We start from the raw sequence: 24,028 nt of genomic DNA, 5'->3' as shown, positions 1-24,028 counted from the left end.
AACAAAAATAAAGAAAGAGATAATGTATTCAAGCTATATACTAATGTTATACTTGAGCCATATTGGAATCCTGACACCGAAACATGGAGCTCTCGAGATTCGAGTGAATGTGGAGACGGCAGCAGCGGTTGCTGGAGACGGGACGAGTCTAAGGGTGGCTCCATACATCTTTACTTCAAAGGGCAGGAAGATTTGGTGTGTTCCTAATAAAGAACAAGGCAGCACCAGAACGGTTATTTTTCTTTCCTAGCCATACTCCAGCTTTAAAAGAATGAGGTAATGGAGGACTAGGATAGCCGACCCCTGCCCTGGTGCCACCTTCACAAACATAGCCTTTTCAAATACAAATAATTAGTTTGTATAATGGCACTAACCCCTTCTCCAAACTAGGCAAAGTAAGGAGAGAACAAACAATAGGCAATCCCACACCTCTGGGAAACACCAGTGGTTGTGGGCTAGTAGAAAGGAAAAAAAAAAAAAGTGCTGAGCGGCTAAATTAGAGTGTCATTTCTGGCTTCTGTTCCACACATGCAGAAGGGGCATGATGAACCCTCCCAGTCCTTTAGAAAGGCGTGGAAGAGGAAACAAATAATCTAAGAATACAAGTGCAATCCTCCCACCTTTAATCAAGGTTGAAGGTAGGGTGACTAGACACTAATACTCAGGCCTTAAGCAAGGCAGGAAAGAAGCATAACCCATTTCTCTGTGGGCAAAGCAAGCAGTGGATAGAGGGGGTGAGGGAAAGGAAACCCTCCATGGCCGCAAGCTCTGCGTTGCTGGGCAGGTTTCTTTGTTTTGTTAACACTGTGCCAGGTTGCATTTCCAACCCTCCTCATCCCGGCGAAGGGGAGGGTGGGTTTGAAGGCCCTTTTGTTTTCTGGAACTCTCCTTAGCCAGCCAACCCATCGACTTCTTGCTATTTTTTTTTACAAATCCATCAAATCAACAATAAACCCCAACAGGAGGCATGCACTATCCATTTGCTTTGTATGGTGTACTTTCAGCAATTTTAGCTTTTTTGGCGGCTATCGTTATTTACGGCAGTCAAGTTACATTAAAAATAACTTGTTATTGGACATCTTTTTCTTAAATTCCACTTCCAAAAGCCTGAAATATGAAATTAATCAAGAGAGGTGGAACGTTATTTAGAATGGGAATAAAGAAAGGCATTTGTAGATTTACCTTAGTTTGAATCGTGCAAGCACCTCACCCCATTCCAGCTGAATAAGTTCGTTGTAACAGGCCATGATATTGGAGTTTTCAATATATCTCTATTAAGTGAAAAAGAAAAAGAAACAGGCTGATCCACACAAAACAAACATATCCAAACAGTTAGGTTATAACATCAATTTCACACCTTGATGTGTTCAGAACATTATTTGACCATATTGAAAAGGGAATGTTATGCTGTCTTTGATGCTATGGTTTGGAAGATCATTTGTATAGTAAAGAGCAGGGAGGAGTGAAGTTTATAAAACATTAAGTATTTCATATTTCAATACATGATTTCTAATGTAATTTTGAAACCAGGCCTATAAACTGCATCAGTTAGCCAGGTTTTCTGGAACAATAAAACATAGAAGGTGTCCACTAGCTGAAGCTACTCCGGAGCATTCAGCTTGTGATGCAGGCCTGCAACATTCCAACACATAAATGATAGAGGATGCACATCATCTGTATCCTTGCAAACAAAACTAGGGTCAGGACTGATTGATTTGATTGTATAGCTGCCCTCTCCACCTAAACTTTCCTCACTTTCAGTATCAGCTACAGAGCCATATAGATCCGTTACAGAATTATAATCAGATCATGGTGTCAATACAAGTTTAGGAGATGGCAAGAGGAGTCCGTCAATGCTAGTTACAGTTGGTGCTGAACGGCTTAATCATGGTAAGAAAGCTGGTTGTTCCTAGGCTGAGCTAAGCTCCAGTACACGTCAACAGAGCTTGACATCCCTTGACCACCCTGACCTTTAAATTAATTTCAACCCAGGGGGGTGGGGTCCTCAGGGCCGGTACTGGCTGGGGTAGGGGCACCACACGTCTACCTCCCCTTTAAATGAATTTCAGCGCTTGTGATGGGGTCCCTAGGGCTAGTACTGGCTCAGGAAGGGGCTCCCGCCAAAGCCCCCAATGAAAAAAGAAACAGGTGCCACAAGCGAATAGGTCTCACCTGCACAAGAGCTATTGGCTTTGAAATGTGTTTTGACCATGTTGTACACCAGTTTTCAGCTTGGCTAAAGTTAACGGTATGGAGTATCAGAGTGTAGTAGGGGAGTAGTGTTGTAGAGTGGGTTTGGTGGAGTAGACTGTCCAAGAGATGAGAAGCGGGTTGTAGAGTTGAGTGGTTAGGTGGCAGAGAGTGAAGTAGAGCACAGTGGAGTGGTGTGGAGTGGAGTGGGGTAGAATTCGGTGGAGTGGGCTGATGCGGATTGGGGTGGTCTGGTGGACTGGATTGGAGTAGAGTGGGGTGGATTGGATTGGTATGCAGTGGGATGGACCGGATGAGGTGGATTTGAGTGGTGTAGATTGCAATGGGGTAAAGTGGAGTGGATTGGGGTGGGATAGATCAGACTGGACTGGGGTGGGTGTGTTAAATGAACTTCGAATGATAGGACTGGGGTGGAGTGGATTGGATTGGGGTGGGCGGAGTAGATTGGGTTGGGGAGGACAGGGTTGAAATGGGGTGGTTTGGAGTGGGGTGGATTAAATTGGACTGGAGTGGGGCGGCTTGGAATGGACTGGAGTGGCTTGGATTGGAGTAGGATGGACTGGATTCACTAGACTGGAGTGAGGTGAACTGGATCAGAAAGGAGTGGGCTGAATGGATTGGAGTGGGGTGCGCAGGATGGACTGAACTGGGGTGGAGCGGATTGGACTGGGGTAAAGTAGGGTTTATTGGAGCCACCCTCAACGACAGTAGCCATTGGCTACTGTCCTCCCAGACCTAAACGCACCCCTAAATTCAGTATTTAGGGGCTCCCCAGATCCCAGGAAATCAGATTCCTGCAACCTGAAGAAAGAAGAAGGACTGCTGACCTACAAGCCTGCAGAGAAGGAGGAAGACGACAACTGCTTTGGCCCCAGCCCTACCAGCTTGTCTCCAACTTCGAAAACCTGCAATCAGCGACGCATCCAACAGGGACCTGCGACCTCTGAAGCCTCAAAGACTGCCCTGGGCTACAGGACCAAGAATCTCCAGTGAACAGGGCCCTGTTCAAAACCAGCTACTTCTTTGCAACAAAAAAGCAACTTTCAAAGACTGCATGTTTCCCCCTAGAAGCGTGAGACTTCACACTCTGCACCCGACGCCCCGGCTCGAGATTCAGAGAACCAACACCTCAGGGAGGACTCTCCGGCGGCTGCAAGCCTGTGAGTAACCAGCGACGACCCCCCTGGGCCCCCACAGCGACGCCTGCAGAGAGAATCCAAAGGCTCCCCCTGACCGCGACTGCCTGTAACAAGGGACCCGATGCCTGGAACCAACACTGCACCCGAAGCCCCCAGGACCTGAAGTAACCAAACTTCAGCGCAGGAGTGACCCGCAGATGACCCTCTGCCTAGCCCAGGTGGCAGTTGTCTGAGAAGCCCCCCCCGTGCCTGCCTGCACTGCTAGAGTGACCCCCGGGTCCCTCCATTGTTGCCTATCTGAAACGCGATGCATGCTTTGCACACTGCACCCGGCCGCCCCTCTGCCGCTGAGGGTGTGTTTTGTGTGCCTACTTGTGTCCCCCCCCTAGTGCTCTAAAAACCCCCCCTGGTCTGCCCCCCCGAGGACGCAGGTACTTACCTGCTGGCAGACTGGAACCGGAGCACACCTGTTCTCCATAGGCGCCTATGTGTTTTGGGCACCTCTTTGACCTCTGCACCTGACTGGCCCTGAGCTGCTGGTGTGGTAACTTTGGGGTTGCCTTGAACCCCCAACGATGGGCTGCCTATGCTCCAGAACTGAGACTTGTAAGTGTTTTACTTACCTCCTAATCTAACCTTTACTTACCTCCCCCAGGAACTGTTGATTTTTGCACAGTGTCCACTTTGAAAATAGCTTATTGACATTTTTACAAAGACTGTATATGATATTGCTTTTATTCAAATCCCTAAAGTATTTAAGTGAAGTACCTTGCATTTAAAGTGTTTACTGCAAATCTTGAACCTGTGGTTCTTAAAATAAACTAAGAAAAATATTTTTCAATATAAAAAATCTATTGGCCCGGAGTAAGTCTTTGAGTGTGTGTTCCTCATGTATTGCCTGTGTGTGTGTACAACAAATGCTTAACACTTCCCTCTGATAAGCCTACTGCTCGACCACACTACCACAAAAGAGAGCATAGGAATTATCTAATTTTGCCACTATCTTATCTCTAAGGGGAACCCTTGGACTCTGTTCACACTACTTCTTACTTTAAAATAGTATATACAGAGCCAACTTCCTACAATGGGGCAGCTGGATTAGCTATCACAGGCTAGACCTTACAGACAATAGTCAAAATGATGCACTGGACAGGGACCTTAGGTCCATCTTAGCGGGAATGGGGGCTAAACACCTAACTCCCGGAGGTACGGGCTACTGAGGAGGCGGATTAACAGCGCTGTACTGCCATGAATTCCCTCTACTGTAACTTGTAAATGTCAATGCTGTATTTTGATTTACTACACTCCGTGTACATGTTCTCCTCACTAGTATTTTTAACTTTTGTTATACAATGTGGTTATATTCAATAATGTCAAATAAAAAGACAAAAACACATTTGGTAGAATACGAGCTCTTGGTCAAGAAAGAGCAGCCATTTTTGTACTTTGATGTAAATCATTTCCATAGTTTTCAAGTTATTAAAGGAAAAATAAATATAGATATCTAGGGACGCGTAGAGTACGCGGATCTGACAGACAACATGGTGAGATCTGATTGGCTGCCAACACTTCAACCAGGAAGTGTTGGGAGCTATCTTGGGACTTGTAGAAGTCCTAAGAAAAAAGGAGGCGTGGTAGGAATACCCCGACACCTAGACCTGTGGTGGAGGCCAAAAACATTTACTTTTAAGAATTTTACAGCGAATCCATGGTAAAATTTTGAAAACAAAATGCCTGCGCTTGTTTGTATATGCCCCCCCAGGTGGGCCAGGTCCTGGGGTTGAATTCATAACACAAACAACCCATCCAATACCTTTTGAATCAGCATCCCGGGCCCCTGCCCTCCACCCCCCACAAATCATCTCTGCACATGGCAGCTCGGGCCCTCTGGCACCAGAATGAGCTGTTGGTAGTCCATGCTATGAAAAGCTGGGCTTTTTACCATCACGTTTCTGCTAGCCCAATAAAAGGCATGAAACCAAACCTTATTTACATTTTTTTTTTAAACGCATTCTACTCGCCAGTGCTTTTTCTCAGATACCCGAGCCACTGCCTGTTACAACCCTTACTGCTTTAAGGATCAGTGGGGTACGTCCGGAGACTTAACTCCTTGGGGTACTAACTCCAGGTGGCAAGAGAACGTCAAACTAACCTTTGTGGGGCTTTTCTATCAGGAGTTTTTAGTTCTACGTAAAGCAAGCATATCATAACTAAAGCCATTATTTGTTTTATTTATTTTGAATAAACGACTCCGCAGAATAAAGAAAATGCATTTGTTTGTTTCCCTTGGAATAACTAATATGGAGAGATTTTGCCTTATTACATCGGAAAGGGTGGGGGCAAGGCGATGTTCTGATGGGGATATATACATTTAGACATAAGGGATATAGACATTTTTATTGGCAACATTGGGTATGATTTGGAAAAATTCACTTTAAATTGCATAGATTTGAAATAAACAGGTGCTAATGCCAATTAGATATGCACGCAAAGACAGTGGACACTCGTTAAGCGAAGACTTTATGGAAAACAAAAGCTAAATTCAGACATATTTTCTATTAATTGACTTAATGCAGGATTAGCGTTGTTATAGGAGGGGGCTGGACGGAAAAAGGAATGCTTGCCAGGGCATTCAATGGATTGGCGAGAAAGTGACCTTGAGTGCACCCCCTTCTTTATTAAACCCCCGGGACCTGACCCACACAGTGGCTAATTGAAAGAAAAGGGATCCAGATCTGCAGATTTTTCGACGTTAAAAAAAAAATGCTTTATAGCCCTGGCGAGGTCTCTCCAGGACCCCAGCAACAGCCAGTAGTTTTTATATATATTTATATATATATAATAATAATACACACGCATACACACACCCATACACGCACACACACTGAAAAAACAAAACAAAGGTTAAAGGGACGTTATAGTTTAGGAAATAGAATTAAAAAACCTTAGAAATTAACTGAAAAAACAGGAACGTTATAGTTAGGCTCAGATTTTAGACGTACAAAACTATAGAAATACATCAGTTATACTTACCTGTGCTAACTATAATTTACACTGAGGCAATACACTGCTTGTCATCTCACATATTACATCATTGATGACATGGTCAGTGACATCATTGATGACATGTCAAATGACATCACTAATGAAATCATCCACCAAAGTAAACCTCAATATAATTAATAAAATCATGTATATTTTTTAAAAATAAGAAGACAGTTGAGAGGTTCTCACTGCACCCTTATCAACTAGTATACTCAATTATCACCTAAGAGACAGTTCTCAATGTATAGTTTGTCCCTTCTAAACCACTACTCTAAACACTAATGACAAAAGTAAAATGTCTAACTGTATAGGATACTCTATTGCAAATCACAACACCATTTGAACCTGAAAAAAGGTTTTAGTACAAATTGTAGACTTACAGAAACCACTACGACATACAACCAGTAGGGAGGTGTAAGCGGACAGACTACTGTGTGACAAAGCACTAGTAAAATGACTCTTCATCGTGGAGAAAGGTGTAAGCAGAGAGGTCAGTCTGTTGTAAACATCTACTACACTGACAGGTCTAAGGAAACTGGTATTTCATAAAACAGAACTATACTCAGTCATCACTGTGTAGAGAAGTCTCACTAAATAGTTCACACTGTCATAAAGCAGTAGCATATACATACACCAGCAGAGGACATGTATCAGTGTAGAGGCTAGTACACTGATAAATAGTACCCACTTTAAAAATGGGATTGTAAATCAGATGACATATGTTAGAAATAGTATCACTCAGTAGTACAGAAAGAATAGGAATTTAACTTATGCAGTACCGTAGTATATAGCTTTAAATTTCAAAAACGTTTATAAAAATACATTCACCGGATGATGTCTTCAGGGATGTCAATGGAGATGTCAGTAACCATGCCATTAGCGATGACGTGAAGAAAAAAATAACACTCACACAATATATTATATATATATATATATATATATACACATAAACTGACAAACTGGACTCTCACAACATACCATGTGTATGTGGAGGATACCCAAATTATCATGAAAGTTATAAACAACCCCAGGAACTCCCTCATTCTTTCTCAAGGACTCTCACACATTCATAGGTGGATGCAAAAAAATAGGTGGAGGAAGGCAAAAAGTTTGGGGAATAACCCTGTAGAAAGGGTTATGTCCAACACTGACAATGTTGTCTTTTTCTTGCTGGAGCAGGATACATTGCTCCAACCCTCTTAACCCCTTCTGTGCCTTGGACGAGATGATCTCGTCCAAGGCTACAGTTCCCCTGTCGCTCCCGGGGGGGGGGGGGGGGGGGGGAATTTATTTTAGGCCATTTTATTAGGCCGAACTGCCCCCAGGGGGGGGGGCAGAACCCTCAGGGCACCAGGGCAAATTTTCTTGTTGTGTTTTTTTTTTTGTTTGTTTGTTTTTTTCGAGATGGGGAGCGACCCATCAGGCAAGGGTCGCTCCCCTGGGGGGCAAATTGTATTTAGGCCATTTCTGCCCCCCTTGGGGGCAGATTGGCCGATTTTAGGTCAATCTGCCCCCAAGGGGGCAGAAACCACTAGGCACCGGGGATTTGTTTTTTGGCGCCAATGTCACGCAGGGGGAGCAACCCCGTAGGCAAGGGTCGCTCCCGGGGGTCGTGGGGGCAAATTTATTTTAGGGCATTTCTGCCCCCCCCCTCCCGGGGCCGGCTGAGCTAGAGGCCAAACTCCACAGGTAGGCACTTTGCAAAAAACACCTCTGTTTTCTGTGAAAAAATATGTTCTGTCCACGTTGTGTTTTGGGCCATTTCCTTTCGTGGGCGCTAGGCCTACCCACAGAAGTGAGGTACCATTTTTATTGAGAGACTTAGGGGAACGCTGGGTGGAAGGAAATTTGTGGCTCCTCTCAGATTCCAGAACTTTCTGCCACAGAAATGTGAGGAACATGTGTTTTTTTAGCCAAATTTTGAGGTTTGCAAAGGATTCTGGGTAACAGAACCTGGTCCGAGCCCCGCAAGTCACCCCATCTTGGATTCCCCTAGGTCTCTAGTTTTCAGAAATGCACAGGTTTGGTAGGTTTCCCTAGGTGCCGGGTGAGCTACAGGCCAAAATCCACAGGTAGGCACTATTTTCTTCCAAAAAATGGGATGTGTCCACGTTGCGTTTTGGGGCGTTTCCTGTTGCGGGCGCTAGGCCTACCCACGCAAGTGAGGTATCATTTTTATCGGGAGACTTGGGGGAACGCTGGGTGGGAGGAAATTTGTAGCTCCTCTCAGATTCCAGAACTTTCTGCCACAAAAATGTGAGGAGCATGTGTTTTTTTAGCCAAATTTTGAGGTTTGCAAAGGATTCTGGGTAACAGAACCTGGTCCGAGCCCCGCAAGTCACCCCTCCTTGGATTCCCCTAGGTCTCTAGTTTTCAGAAATGCACAGGTTTGGTAGGTTTTCCTAGGTGCCGGCTGAGCTAGAGGCCAAAATCTACAGGTAGGCACTTCGCAAAAAACACCTCTGTTTTCTCCCAAAATTTAGGATGTGTCCACGTTGCGCTTTGGGGTGTTTCCTGTCGCCGGCGCTAGGCCTACCCACGCAAGTGAGGTATCATTTTTATCGGGAGACTTGGGGGAACGCTGGGTGGAAGGAAATTTGTAGCTCCTCTCAGATTCCAGAACTTTCTGCCACAGAAATGTGAGGAACATGTGTTTTTTTTGCCAAATTTTGAGGTTTGCAAAGGATTCTGGGTAACAGAACCTGGTCCGAGCCCCTCAAGTCACCCCTCCTTGGATTCCCCTAGGTCTCTAGTTTTCAGAAATGCACAGGTTCGGTAGGTTTCCCTAGGTACCGGCTGAGCTAGAGGCCAAAATCTACAGGTAGGCACTTCGCAAAAAACACCTCTGTTTTTTTCCAAAATTTAATATGTGTCCACGTTGCACTTTGGGGTGTTTCCTGTCGCCGGCGCTAGGCCTACCCACTCAAGTGAGGTATCATTTTTATCGGGAGACTTGGGGGAACGCTGGGTGGAAGGAAATTTGTGGCTCCTCTCAGATTCCAGAACTTTCTGCCACAGAAATATGAGGAACATGTGTTTTTTTTAGCCAAATTTTGAGGTTTGCAAAGGATTCTGGGTAACAGAACCTGGTCCGAGCCCCGCAAGTCACCCCTCCTTGGATTCCCCAAGGTCTCTAGTTTTCAGAAATGCACAGGTTTGGTAGGTTTCCCTAGGTGCCGGCTGAGCTAGAGGCCAAAATCTACAGGTAGGCACTTCGCAAAAAACACCTCTGTTTTTTTCCAAAATTTAGGATGTGTCCACGTTGCGCTTTGGGGTGTTTCCTGTCGCCGGCGCTAGGCCTACCCACGCAAGTGAGGTATCATTTTTATCGGGAGACTTGGGGGAACGCTGGGTGGAAGGAAATTTGTGGCTCCTCTCAGATTCCAGAACTTTCTGCCACAGAAATGTGAGGAACATGTGTTTTTTTAGCCAAATTTTGAGGTTTGCAAAGGATTCTGGGTAACAGAACCTGGTCCGAGCCCCGCAAGTCACCCCTCCTTGGATTCCCCTAGGTCTCTAGTTTTCAGAAATGCACAGGTTTGGTAGGTTTCCCTAGGTGCCGGCTGAGCTAGAGGCCAAAATCTACAGGTAGGCACTTCGCAAAAAACACCTCTGTTTTCTCCCAAAATTTTGGATGTGTCCACGTTGCGCTTTGGGGCGTTTCCTGTCGCGGGCGCTAGGCCTACCCACACAAGTGAGGTATCATTTTTATCGGGAGACTTGGGGGAACATAGATTAGCAAAACAAGTGCTATTGCCCCTTGTCTTTCTCTACATTTTTTCCTTCCAAATATAGGAGAGTGTGTAAAAAAGACATCTATTTGAGAAATTCCCTATAATTCACATGCTTGTATGGTCACCCTGGAATTCAGAGATGTGCAAATAACCACTGCTCCTCAGCACCTTATCTTGTGCCCTTTTTGGAAATGCAAAGGTTTTCTTGATAGCAATTTTTTACTCTTTATATTTCAGCAAATGAATTACTGTATACCCGGTATAGAATGAAAACGCACTGCAGGGTGCAGCTCATTTATTGGCTCTGGGTTCCTCGGGTTCTTGATGAACCTACAAGCCCTATATATCCCGCAACCAGAGGAGTCCAGCAGACGTAACAGTATATTGCTTTCCATAATCTGACATTGCAGGGAAAAGTTACAGAGTAAAACGTAGAGAAAAATTGATGTTTTTTTCACCTCAATTTCAATATTTTTCTTTTTCAGCTGTTATTTTCTGTAGGAAACCCTTGTAGGATCTACACAAATGACCCCTTGCTGAATTCAGAATTTTGTCTACTTTTCAGAAATGGTTAGGTTTCTGGGATCCAGCATTGGTTTCATGCCCATTCCTGTCACTGACTGGAAGGAGGCTGAAAGCACAAAAAATTGCAAAAATGGGGTATGCCCCAGTAAAATGCCAAAATGGTGTTGAAAAATTGGGTTTTCTGATTCAAGTCTGCCTGTTCCTGAAAGCTAGGAAGCTGCTGAGTTTAGCACTGCAAACCCTTTGTTGATGCCATTTTCAGGGGGAAATCCACAAGCCTTCTTCTGCAGCCACTTTTTCCAATTTTTTTGAAAAAAACGAAATTTTCACTGTATTTTGGCCAATTTCTTGGCCTCCTTCAAGGGAACCCACAAAGTCTGGGTACCTCTAGAATCCCTAGGATGTTGGAAAAAAAGGACGCAAATTTGGCTTGGTTAGCTTATGTGGACAAAAAGTTATGAGGGCCTAAGCGCGAACTGCCCCAAATAGGCAAAAAAAGGCCTGGCACAGGAGGGGGAAAAGGCCTGGCAGCGAAGGGGTTAAAGGAACTAGAGGACTACAAAAAATGCATCCGGATTTCAAACCAGCTATACAAGTTGAAGGGTATAGACAACAGCTGATCCTAGAAAAATGTGTAAAAACCACCCTAGAAAAGTAAGATGAACAAACTTAGTTCAATAAAATATTCAGGAGTTAATTTAACAGACACAGTCCAAAGCCTATATAAGAGTAACGTCCCATCAATGCTAGGTACACTCTATAAGGATCTATGTAGGAGGGGCACACTAGACATCTCATGGTTGGGATAAATAGTAAGAATCAAGATGAATTTTCCGTAGTTGTTAATGCAAGTGCTACAGACCATATCTGCTTGAATTTCAGAGGAAATACAACTGAAAAAGCTCATATAAAATAATTAAACAAGGTAGCTAAACGTCTATGTATAAAGGCCCTAGGGTGAGGGGACTAGGACTGCCTAACATTTAAAAAAAAAAAGTCTTAGCAGCACAGTTATCACCCCAACACGGACTGGCACTGCTTCCTGTAGTTTTGTGTAATCTTAAAGCACACAAATACCATTACACCAGATTATTTGGTAGCTAAACGCCTATGTATAAAGGCCCTAGGGCAGTGGTTCCCAACCTTTTTACTTCTATGGACCCACAGTTTATCATTACTTGAACCCGGGGACCCCCAATGATATAATTATTGGAATCCGGGGACCCCCCCCCCCACTGAGTCATTACTGAAAGCTGGGGCTGCAATCTGTTAATATTATTTAATTTTCTAAGCAGTCGCGGACCCCCTGAGGAGGCTTCGCAGACCCCCAGGAGTCCCCGGACCACAGGTTGGGAACCACTGCCCTAGGGTGAAGGGGCTAGGATTTATTTTTATAAAGTCTTACGCAGCACAATTATCACCCCAACCTGGACTGGCATTGCTTCCTGTACTGCAAGTTTTGTGTAACCTTATAGCACACAGATACCACTACACCAGATTCTTTGGCTGTTTGACCTGACACCCTGAGATGAGTTAAGGCTGAACCTATTATTACAGTGGACAAAACCAATATTAGTGAAAACAGGCAGGAGTAAGGATAAAACAGTCTGGGTGCAGATGCTCATCCCCTGCAGCCATAGACAAGGCATCTCTCGGCTTGATGCATATACCAACAGGTCGGAGGAGGATCTCGATAGTGAAATCTTGGAGGGAGACTGGTCCCAGATATGACTGAGGGCCACCAAGACATCTACATGCTCACAAAATAAAGTGAATGCATACAAGTTACCACATGGCAAGGGTTGAAGGAATGATGGGCAGCCCAGATACAGGTTGGAAGCGATGCGAGGAGAGATGCTCATACAAACACATGCAGTGGTCTTGAAGGCACGCGCACATTTTGTGAAAGAAAGTGATGGAATTCATCAGAAAACTGACCAATGTAGAAGTGCCCTTAATCCTAAAATAGTACCTTTGTGCAGTAGAAGAGTATACTGCATCTACCCAAGCACAACCTCAAAGGGAAATATGCTATAATTTTTTCTTCTTGCAACAAGAGTCAGAGATGCCCAGGTTAGGAAGGGCCCTAGCCCTCTCATGCCATCCGTCTAGTGGACAAAGGTCTGGAACATTTGTGCACTCAAAAGACTTTATGCACTCTACAAATAAGAAAAATCGAAAGATAAGATAATCTTTCAAAACATTTCACAAAAGAGAACGAAGGGAAGAAGGAGTTAACAGGTAATGTCCACAATTCTGCGAGTAGCAGGGATGGCTTGGTTCTAGCCCACAGTAAATAGAGATGAGGGGGGCCCTGAAGCTGGGAGTCGGTGGAACATCACAAAGAGGGGGAAAGCATAGCAAAAACAGGAGGGGCAAGATACCCTTTTTCTTTAATGCTGGTTGGCACCAAATGATGCACTGTGGTGGTGCCTTCGAAGACATCACAAGTCAAAGCTGACCATGTTTGTAATCCAAAAAATTGAAAATAAAGTTGTTAAAAAAACACAAAGGATAGTGCTAAGCCACATGCTTGCACAAAACACGGAAACTGATCAGATGAGGATTAAGGCAAAAAATGATAAAGTGTATAAGAATATAGAGGTTTTCATTAAAATCCTACACCACTTTGCAGAAGTATACACACATCCAATATAATAATAATTTCCGTAGAAAGTGTTGGAGAGGAAATGAAATGTGAAGAAATTGTGCGACATCAGACACTGGTGGAAAGCACTATAAATACTGAAAGAGCAGTGTAGGTCTAAACTTTGTGTTGATCCAGACAGGTAAAGAATTCACTTGTAAACAGAATGCATGGCCAGCAAGGTTGTGGTTAATGGAAAACCAATGTTTGTGAACCTAAAGGAATGTATGATCTTAAGCCCACAGGCACATATTCTGTTGTCTCAGTAAATTACAAACAAGACCGAAGAATGGGAGCAGGAGACTGGATTAGCCTAGGGTATGCAAGAACTAATAAGAAATCTTGAGAGCAGAGCGCTAAGGCACACACACAAATACATATGCATTAAAGAGTAGTGAATGGTTAGTTTGTTACGCATTGTTAAAACCGCAAAAAAGAAAGTGTAAAAAAAAAAAAAAAAATAGGTTAAAAGTTAAGGGACACAAGTAATGTGATTTTGTAACAAAAAATGTAAACTTACTGATTAACCGTTTTGTATTGTTCAATTTACAATATAAGTGCCTGCCTGTCTTGAAGCAGCAAATTGGGACCAGCTGTATATCTGTGTGGGGATAGCTACTCTCCCTGTCGCAACAGTAAACCTGCTTTTACTTTGCCAAGAAGAGTCCTGTCTTTTTTTAATCTTATGTTTTCCCACAATGTTGTCACTGAAATACCGCCTACCCCCACTGCATAGATCTTTGTGCAACTCTGATGAGGTAAGCAGACACTGTTTTCTCTCTAAAGCTCTGCCTATTCACGTGGGTGGGTAAGGATCCAGGGATTGCGATCTTTTAAGGTGAGAACAGAGGCATACTTTGTTCCCTGTTTTATAAATATTGTATGACTTGTCATTCTGGCAATGGTAAACACAGATGTAATATTGATGTAAGGACATAAGGATATTGCATGCAAGATTGTATACATGTGTTGCACAATACTAAGTTAAGGCACTACATAGTCGGTAGAGTGATTATCTCAAATCTAATAAACTGGAAGTGGTCAATGTGGGTGATTCAGGTTGGGTTTCCAATGTGTTCCAATATTTGACAGAGGAACGTCTGAAAAGCCGATGTAGCTAAACTTTACCTCTAGTTACAAACTGAAAACTTGAATGACTGCCCTGGACCTAATGTCCAGAAGTCACTCCATGGTCTATAAGACATAAGGTTTGAGGGTTATCCTCTCTTATAGCCCAGAGGGAAGTGACCAGTTGCTACCAACAGTATTTTCCGTTTAGAGTTAGAACAATTGTGATTAACATTTAGCAGTAGTTGATGTGTTCATGTTTTTACAATGTTGATGCGTGCGTGGGTATGACAGTAATAGGAAATGTGGCCACAGAGTGATTTTATTAATACTGCATTGTGTTATAATGATGTATAATGTTTAACATTTGACAAAGAAGACACGTTGGCAGATTTCTTGTTTGCATGGACTAGTGTAAAAAAAAAATCTAAAAGGAGACATATTGAGTAGACCGATAAAAATTTAACTGCAAACGTTGTTAGGAATGCAGAGGGATTATGGAGACTCCTTTAGAGCATATGCAAAAGACCTTTTCAGGTGACCAGAACAAAAAAGTATAGCAATATTGTCAGGAGTGGTTTAAGGCTATTCAGAAGCATACGTATTCCTGGACAAAGGAAGGGCCATTTGAAGACAAAATATTAGAACACATTGTGGTACACCTTAAGAGTAAATATGTAGGAACTAAATTTGCAGAAGCGAGAAGCCACTTTAGTTCTATGGTGAGGTTTTTGTGAGAAGCCTAAAAACTTCTCAAATACCCCTAGTACCCTGTCCGTTCACCAACCGCTCTATGACTCAATAAGTACTTCCCCTAGGGTACCTAGTATTTATTCACTGACACAGCTACAGGAAGTCACAGTGGGATTTGAGAATCATGAAGTTGAGATACCTTCACAATCCTGACAGGAATCCGTAATGTTGCCCCACACATGTCAAAGCCAAGACATACGAGTACTCCCACACAACAAGTAATGGTAGCTGATTCTCAGTTTCAGACTTAGATCCAGCTTCTCCCCAGGAGGGTAGAGATAAAGAGCAGGTTCCAGGAGACCGCTACAATCAGTTGCATGTTTCATCAGTAACAAAGCACTTATAACAGAAGAGGGATTTAACAGGAAGGGTAATTAGGGAACAGAGATATGCAGATAATGCTACAAGGAATGACTATGCAGACAGGGCTGTTAGTATGGTGCAATAGCCAGTAACTTAAGAAAGAGATGAGGATTTTAGGACGATTAAAGATAATCTACCACTTTGCAAGAAGACGAAGGGAAATGTAATAGTTTCACTAGAAAGTGTTCAGGAAAGGTTCTCGCAAAGTGAAGATAGAATGGCTGCCAGAGAAATAAGGAGAGAAAAATATTTTGATAATCTTTCTGGGTAGGCTCAGGGAAAACTTTTGGGAGGATGGCAAATACAGCAGAAGCAATACATAGGTGTGTGGATAATATGGGAGAAATACTTCTATCTCCAGAGGCTAGGCGCTCTACTTATGATATCAGTACTCAAGAAAGGCCTCTTATTGATTTTGACCATACAAAAGGAGCAATGGGACTGCCAATCGCACTGATATGTGAGAAAGAGAGCAGGGCATGTTCTCTAGAGCTAGGAAAACCCGAGCAACTGAGCTTGAGTGATTACAGTTTCAGGGAATGCATGACCAGCCAGACCCCCGGGATACGATCTTGTGCAGCTATGGGAGGATTGACACAACACGATAAACCAATACAGCAGACGATTGTTCAATCAGTTTTGCACAGCACTGATCTCACCACTAGTGATATAGTTGCTCATAGAGGATATAGTTGGTACAGTGTTGCAGTTTATGTGGCTAATTTGGTAGGATGGACTTAAGACTTAGCCCAACAAATGAATCCATGGCCTCCAGGAGGGTCCTCTGATCCACCTGACATGGCAAATGCTGCGGATAATATTCTTTATGGTGAGAGCAATCCAGACTGGGATTACCCCTACATGCAAAGATGTATGCATGTGTGGCAAAAATACAGCATAACCCCCAATATTCTGTCAAGCCCATACATCAGATGCCCCTAATACGCAAGGGATGTGGGACATATCATTATGTCCCTTGGCCACAAATGAATAAGGAGAATCTTAAATGTTATCGCCATTGTAGAGTGAGTAGGGAAATGGATTAGGACTGCAGGCATCATGACAGTTGGTGACATAAAAGGTTTACTTTACTCTCCTACAGGAAATGGGACATAAACTATTTTTCCAGAAAGCTGGAGTGAGAAATGTTACCCTCACTGAAACTAGGTACGATGGTTCCCCATCCAATTTTGTTTGGACAATAGTTTGGGATCAGTTTAGGAAAATGTATCCTGAAAGACTAGACATTAGGTCTCTCCTGGCTAAATCAATGCAGCCAAAGGAGGATCCTGCTCAGTTCACAGCTGAATGAAGGAAAAGTGGACTCAAGAAGTACATCAGAGTTGGGAAGTAACGGGGGAAATGTTGTGTTCTACAATATAATGAAAAAGGGTTCACCCTCCTATGTACAAGGAAATCTTGATGACATGGTGGCACTGGAAGCCGAGCTCTGGCTAGAGATACAGGCACATATAATCCTTTTCTGTAAAAAGCAAGCGAAAGAGAGAAACACATAGAAGCCTACAGAAAAAGGAGCAGCTAAGTTAGTGTAGCAAATGTTGACAAAGAGAGGAGCAGTGGAAGGAGCTGTAACAGCAGCCACCACTCAGGTGACTGCGATGTCTGCGGGATCAGTCTCAGGGACCACCCAACAAGGGTACCCACAACAGCAATATAATGTAAGGGCACAAAGAAGTAGCAGAGGAGAAATAGGAAGAGTAAGGATAGGTCCCCAAAGGATGGATCAAACGTGTAGTTACTGTCACAGATATGGATATTTCATTAGAGATTGCAGGACTAAGAGATGGGATGAACAAAATGAAAGGCCAGATGTTTACAATCAGCTAGTAAACACAGTAGTGCAGCTGTAGTCAAACCCCCAAATAATATATGCACCTTAAACGCCAACACAAAAGGTGCAGTAACCAGTAATGCTTCAGGTGCAACAAATATCAACACAGCAAAGTTACCAAGTACCTCCAATGCCAACTCCACCTCACAGTGGGCAGAGAGGGGTGATTGTGGGAGGAGGAAATCCTTTGCAGTGAAATTATCTGTAAGGATCCATGTCATGAAGGTGCCCACAGAGTAGTTTCATGTGTCCAGTATAGAAGAGGAACCCAGTGACGTATAGTCTAGAAGAGGAACCCAGTGTAACAGTAGCTATCAATGACAAGAGGTATGCTCTCCTCATACATAAATGAGCAAACTGATTTTGCATTCAAGATGGAGACCTTACAATATCCAATAGATTAATGGGAACAAAAGGATTCTCCTGGGCAGTAATGAGGGTCATGATAGATGACAGAGTATGGGTCAAACACTAAAACAAATTAGGCAATATGCATAGCGCCCCAGTAAGCCTTAATGTCAAGCAGAATGCTGCCATGCCAAAGAACACCAAAGTATAAGAACTTGCTAGAAGGGTTGCCAAGAAATAGAAAATTATACAGAAGGATGTGAACATTTGGCTCCAGGAGCTGGAAGACCCATTAATGGAGTAAAACATATTGATGCAATACTCAGAGTAATTTCTCTATTCAAAATTAAGTGTTCCTAAACAAAAATTAAACAGTGACCATTGCATTAATTCAATTAGAAACAATAATAGCGAGGTGCCAAATTGACTGTGCCAACATAAAACACTTCTGATAACACAACATAAAGTAAATTTTGAATGTGTTTCAAAACTCCTTGTGGGGAGGTCTTGTTGCCAGCTCATGTGGCTCTGCTGGTATGTTTCAGTATTCAATTAATTTTAGCATGATGTAGAAGGACTGGTACAAAGGAGGAAGGGTTTTTTCAATTTAGGCCACAAACAGGAGTTGTAGATTCTCAAGGCAATATATATCACCTAGTGTCAAGTGCAGACCAAGGTTTAGAATCAGTAGTTGAAATATCAGCCTGGGGAGGGCAGAGCTTGCTGCTAAAAGTGATGACAACTCCTCTTTGAAGCACGGTGGAAGGGAACAAGACCAGAGTCTAATTCCGTCTGAAAAAACACATCTAGTCGTCTTAAACTGTGAAAAATACTGATTGGAGTACTGCCGGCGTGTACAGAACATTGTATTTTTTTTTTTCTTTTACTTGACCAATAATATTGAGCATGGAATCTTGACTTTGTTATCTGGCTGTCCCGCGTCCAGACAAAATAAAGAGCGCACTCCAGAAAGGATCATCTTCGCCGTATTGACCGAGGAGGAGCATCTGAGTTTTTTGTTGCTTTACAACACAAGTTCCTCCCAGTATGGCAATCGGCAGCTCCAACACACATTCTTTGCATATCATACCGGACCCATCGGAGCTTCATTTCACTGTCTTTCTTCAAATGAAGCTTAACTCTCTTCCTAATAACTCTTAGATATGCGACTAGCATACGAGAGAACACGTCTCTTAATGGCTTTACCTAACAAAATATGAACCCCCCTGGGAACTCTCTCTTCAGTGTTTTATTTTTTTAGGGAATATAAGGGGAGAGGATAGATGAGATGGAAGGAAAAGGGAAAAAGGAGAAAATACCAGTTTAATTTCTTCGTAAGTCCTCTAGGAAGACTTTTCCAATAATGGCCTCTGTGCTTCACAATCACACATGACTTCAGCTTTACTTATCATAGCATAATCTACACACCTGAATGAATGGTGGAACATTGCTTTGATGGTAGAAACACTCATTAGAAGATTACGTTACCCCCTAGTTTAATAAACTGTGAAGTTACTTACTACTTCAATAAGTGTTTTCTCTTTTTTGATAAACAACAAAAATTACAATCTCTTAGAGGTGAAGTTGTTCAGTTTCATTCAAGTATGCAAGTAATAGAGGGCTGTTTATCTGAAGTTGAATCTCGACTTAATAATATAGCTGAGCATGCTCATGATGTATGGTACTTCCAGCAAAAGTTGACTGATTCGGAAGATTGTAGTAGAAAGGACAATATTCAAATACTGGCCTTCCGGATCAGTTGGAAAAAGATCATATGCCACATTTTCTCACTAACTTGATTTCTAATGTGATGAAACTTTCTTTCTCCCCACAATTTGAATTTCAACATGCGCTCCGGTTATGATTAAAAAATATGGTTGTACTTCTCAAACTCATCACATCCTGGCCTGTTATCTTCATCACCAGCAGGCTTGTCAAATCAAAATGGCAGCAAGGAAACATGGTCTTCCCTCATTCAAAACTCCGAAGGAGAAACAAATATTATGCTTAGACATCACACAATTTTTAAAGGAAAATGAACACTCGGTTTCTTCTGCTGATGTACTTTGGGGGGGCTGGAAAAGCTGTACTGAGAAAGATGATAATGAGGGATACTGGCCATGCTAAAAAAAAAAAGTGCAAATGCCACTAGAAGTGCACTGGAAAAAGATATCTTACGCCTTACCTCTATCTACTCTCAGACTCGATGTCCAATGTTTTTAAAAAAATATCAGAAAAATTCGACCTTAATACTGTTTATATCTCTCATGCAGAAAATCTTCTATTTCGTATTCACCAGCATCATTACGAACATGGGGAAAAAGCTGGGAGACTCTTAGCATACCAGTTATGACAACAAGAAAGTTCCAGAACAATCCCTGCTATTAGAAATCCCGATGGTACTCTAATTATACTCTGTTCAGAGGTGATTTCTAGATTTAAATCATGAAACTCTATACACTTCCATTGACAGTTCAGTTAATTCCAAAGAAATTGCCTTCTTCTCTAAACTTATTCTCCCGAAACTGACCTTAGAACAGACACAAAAATTAGAGGGAGAGGTCACTATTGATGAGGTATTCCGGTGATTGACTCCATGGCAACTGGTAATCACCGGGAGAAGATGGAGTTCAGACTGAATTTTATAAAAATCACCAAAATACATATTGTTCCACTATTGATATCTATATTTAATGAAGCTCTAGGACACTTACACCTCTGATTTTTTAAGTGCTTGAATTACTGTAATTCCCAAACCAGGTAAAGACCCCATAGAATGCTCTAGTTATAGACCAATATCACTAATGAACGAGTTACTTACCTTCGGTAACGCCTTTTCTGGTGGATACACTAGCTACCTGTGGATTCCTCACTCATTGAATTTTCCCCCATGCGGCAGCATCCGACGGAAATTTTCTCCTAGCTTCTGCACGTCGACGAGGATGTCCTAATTGCCCGGCTCCCACGCGACGCCGTCTGACGTCATACGGGCAATGAGAGGTCCTCGCCGGCGTGCTGACGTCAGTACCAACATTTTTTACGTGCCTTTGAGGCGAACAGGCAAATACTAACAAAATATATACATTTGAAACGAATACATCAAATAAAATCTTATATCATAAAATTTTATTAAATCAAATAGAGAAAACATTCGTATAAATATGCATATATGCAAAAATATATACATATAAATTATATACAATTATATCATAACAAAACTATATACATATATAGAATTATATTTATATATATATACAAATATATATAAAAATAACGCAAGCATGTATAACATCTGCATCAGAATAAATAAATCAATTACCAACAGGAGCTCACCCAAGGAAATCTTGGTAAGACCAGACAGGCAACGGGGAGGCGGGTGGGACCGTGAGGAATCCACAGGTGGCTAGTGTATCCACCAGAAAAGGCGTTACCGAAGGTAAGTAACTTGTTCTTCTGATGGATACAACTACCTGTGGATTCCTTAGTCCCAAAGCAGTACCGCACTCGGTGGAGGGTGCCTGAATGGTCAAACCAAGAAATCCTGCTGCACAGACCGTGCAAAATGGCCATCCCTCCTCACCTCCGAGTCCAAGCAATAATGCTTTGCAAAAGTGTGGAGGGATGACCAAGTTGCGGCCTTGCAGATGTCAACCACAGGAACACCCCTAGCCAAGGCCGAAGAGGTTGACTTAGCTCTGGTGGAATGAGCTCTTATTCCATCAGGGGGTTCCTTCTTTGCCAGAGAGTAACACAGCTTAATGCAAAGAATGACCCACCTGGAGAGTGTTCTCTTGTGGACTGCCCTTCCTCTCCTCTTTCCCACGTACCCGATGAAGAGTTGATCTTCCAATCTGAACTCCTTCATTCTGTCGACAAAGAAGCTCAGTGCTCTTCTTGGGTCCAAACAATGCAGTCTTTCTTCCTCTTTCGAAGGATGAGGTGGAGGATAAAAAGAGGAGAGTGTAATAGACTGACCTATATGCAAGGGTGAAGCAACCTTCGGCAAGAAAGCAGCCTTGGTCCTCAACACCACCTTATCCCCATAGAAGGATGTGTACGGAGGCTTAACAGAAAGGGCCTGTAGCTCACTCACCCTTCTAGCTGAAGTAATAGCAACAAGGAAAACAGTCTTTAGAACCAATAACCTCAAGGGGCAGGAATGCATCGGCTCAAACGGTGAACCCATAAGAAACGTCAAAACTAGGTTCAAATCCCACTGAGGCATAATGAAAGGAGTGAAAGGATATCTATTAGTCAGGCCCTTTAAAAACCTCAACACTAAAGGAGATTTAAATAAAGAAGTTTGGTCAGGCAGATACAGAAAGGCTGACAGAGCCGACAAGTAGCCCTTAACTGTCGCAACTCCACAACCCCTCTGTGCCAGGGACAACGCAAAAGACAAGATATCCGATAAGTGGGCACGTAAGGGATCAATTTGCTTCTCTCCACACCAATTCACAAATTTAGCCCACCTGCTAGCGTAGATAGATTTAGTGGAGTGTCGCCTGGCCAATAAAATAACATCCACTACATCTGGTGGGAGAGAAAAGGAACTCAGGTTGCCCCGTTCAATCTCCAGGCAGGAAGGTGCAGGCTCTGGAGGTGGGGGTGTAAAACATGCCCCTGCGATTGCGAGAGGAGGTCTGCCCTGTGAGGGAGACGGAGAAGGAGGCACAGAGAGAGTTGGAGAAGATCCGAATACCATACCCTCCTTGGCCAATCCGGAGCTATTAAGATGACTTGGGCCTGGCCTTTGTGAATTTTCCTCAGAACCCGAGGAATCAAAGGTATGGGGGGAAACGCATAAAGCAACTGGTTGCACCAGGACATCAGAAATGTGTCCCCCAATGTTCCTTGCACCCGATACTGGAGGCAGCAGAACAACAGGCAGTGCGTGTTCTCCCAAGTGGCAAAAAGATCTACCCGAGGGAATCCCCAAATCTGGAAGATATGCAGAGCTAGATCTGGATGAAGACGCCACTCGTGATCGGTCGAGAAGTGCCGACTGAGACTGTCCGCACGCACGTTCAAGACTCCGGCCAGATGGTTTGCTACCAAGCAAATCCGATGGTCCCTTGCCCAGGACCATAGCTGCAGAGCTTCTCTGCAGAGAAGGTACGACCCTACTCCTCCCTGCTTGTTGATGTACCACATCGCGGTAGTGTTGTCCGTCATGACCTGAACTGACTGACCGCGAAGGGAAGGGAGGAAGGCCTTAAGAGCCAGACGTATCGCCCGCAATTCCAACAGATTTATGTGAAACATCTGTTCCACTGGAGACCAATGACCTTTGACCTCCAGGTCCCCCAGATGAGCTCCCCCACCCTAGAGTGGAAGCATCTGTTATCACTGTGGCCACTGGAGGAGGCAGCGAGAACGGCGTTCCTTGGGAAAGGTTGCCATCCACAGCCCACCATCGAAGATCCACTGCAGCATCTCTGGAAATCTTTACCGATCCCTCGAGATCCCCTTTGTGCTGAGACCACTGCTTTCGGAGGCACCACTGAAGAGCCCTCATGTGCCAGCGAGCATAAGTGACCAACAGAATGCAAAAAGCGAACAGACTGAGCAGACGAAGGACCTTGAGGACTGGAATGATCGCTCCACATTGAAACCAACGCCTGAATGTCCTGAATCCGCTGAGGCGGAAGAAAGGCACGATTCAATGTTGTGTCCAGTACTGCCCCTATGAGAAGGAGGCGCTGAGAGGGCTCCAGGTGAGATTTGGGCACGTTCACCGAAAAGTCCAGATCGAACAACTGGGTTGTCGACTGCAGGTGACGCAACACGAGCTCCGGAGACTTGGCTTTGATCAACCAATCGTCTAGGTAAGGAAATACCGCTATCCCCTTCCTTCTGAGCTCTGCAGCAACCACCGCCATCACCTCATCGTGAAGACTCGAGGTGCTGAAGTAAGACCAAACGGAAGGACCGCAAACTGATAGTGCTGTGATCCCACCACAAACCAGAGATACTTCCTGTGCGACTTGAGTATCGGGATATGAAAGTAAGCATCCTGCAAGTTGACAGACACCATCCAATCTCCTTCGTTCAACGACAAAAACACCTGAACTAGGGTCAGCATCTTGAACTTTTCCCGTTTGAGGAACCAATTCAAAATCGTCAGGTCCAGGATTGGTCTCAACCGCCCACCCTTCTTGGGGATCAGGAAATATCTTGAATAACAACCCTGACCCCCTCTCCTGCTCTGGAACCAACTCCACTGCACCCTTTGAAAGGAGGACCAGAACCTCCTGTTCTAGTAACAGGAGATATTCTTCTGAACAAAAGGATGGACGGGCGGGATGGGGGGTGGAAACTCCTGAAAGGGAAGGGCATAGCC

The 24,028-nt window shown here is 43.6% G+C and overlaps 1 protein-coding gene across 3 annotated transcripts in view; it reads right to left on the bottom strand.

Annotated features, from left to right (window-relative positions):
- Positions 1 to 24,028, bottom strand: part of PDE8A (phosphodiesterase 8A) — a 2,216,737-nt gene that overhangs the window by 1,262,112 nt on the left and 930,597 nt on the right. For all 3 annotated transcript variants that reach the window (XM_069222557.1, XM_069222555.1, XM_069222556.1), the window contains exon 6: positions 1,183 to 1,271. In XM_069222557.1, coding sequence (XP_069078658.1) covers positions 1,183 to 1,271 — 89 coding nt within the window. The remainder of the gene's footprint in view (positions 1 to 1,182; positions 1,272 to 24,028) is intronic.

This window comes from Pleurodeles waltl, chromosome 3_1 (genome assembly GCF_031143425.1).
Source record: "Pleurodeles waltl isolate 20211129_DDA chromosome 3_1, aPleWal1.hap1.20221129, whole genome shotgun sequence".
NCBI classification, from domain to species: domain Eukaryota; kingdom Metazoa; phylum Chordata; class Amphibia; order Caudata; family Salamandridae; genus Pleurodeles; species Pleurodeles waltl.
The sequence above is the reverse complement of the archived record's forward strand: the minus strand, read 5'-3'. Positions and strand labels throughout refer to the sequence as shown.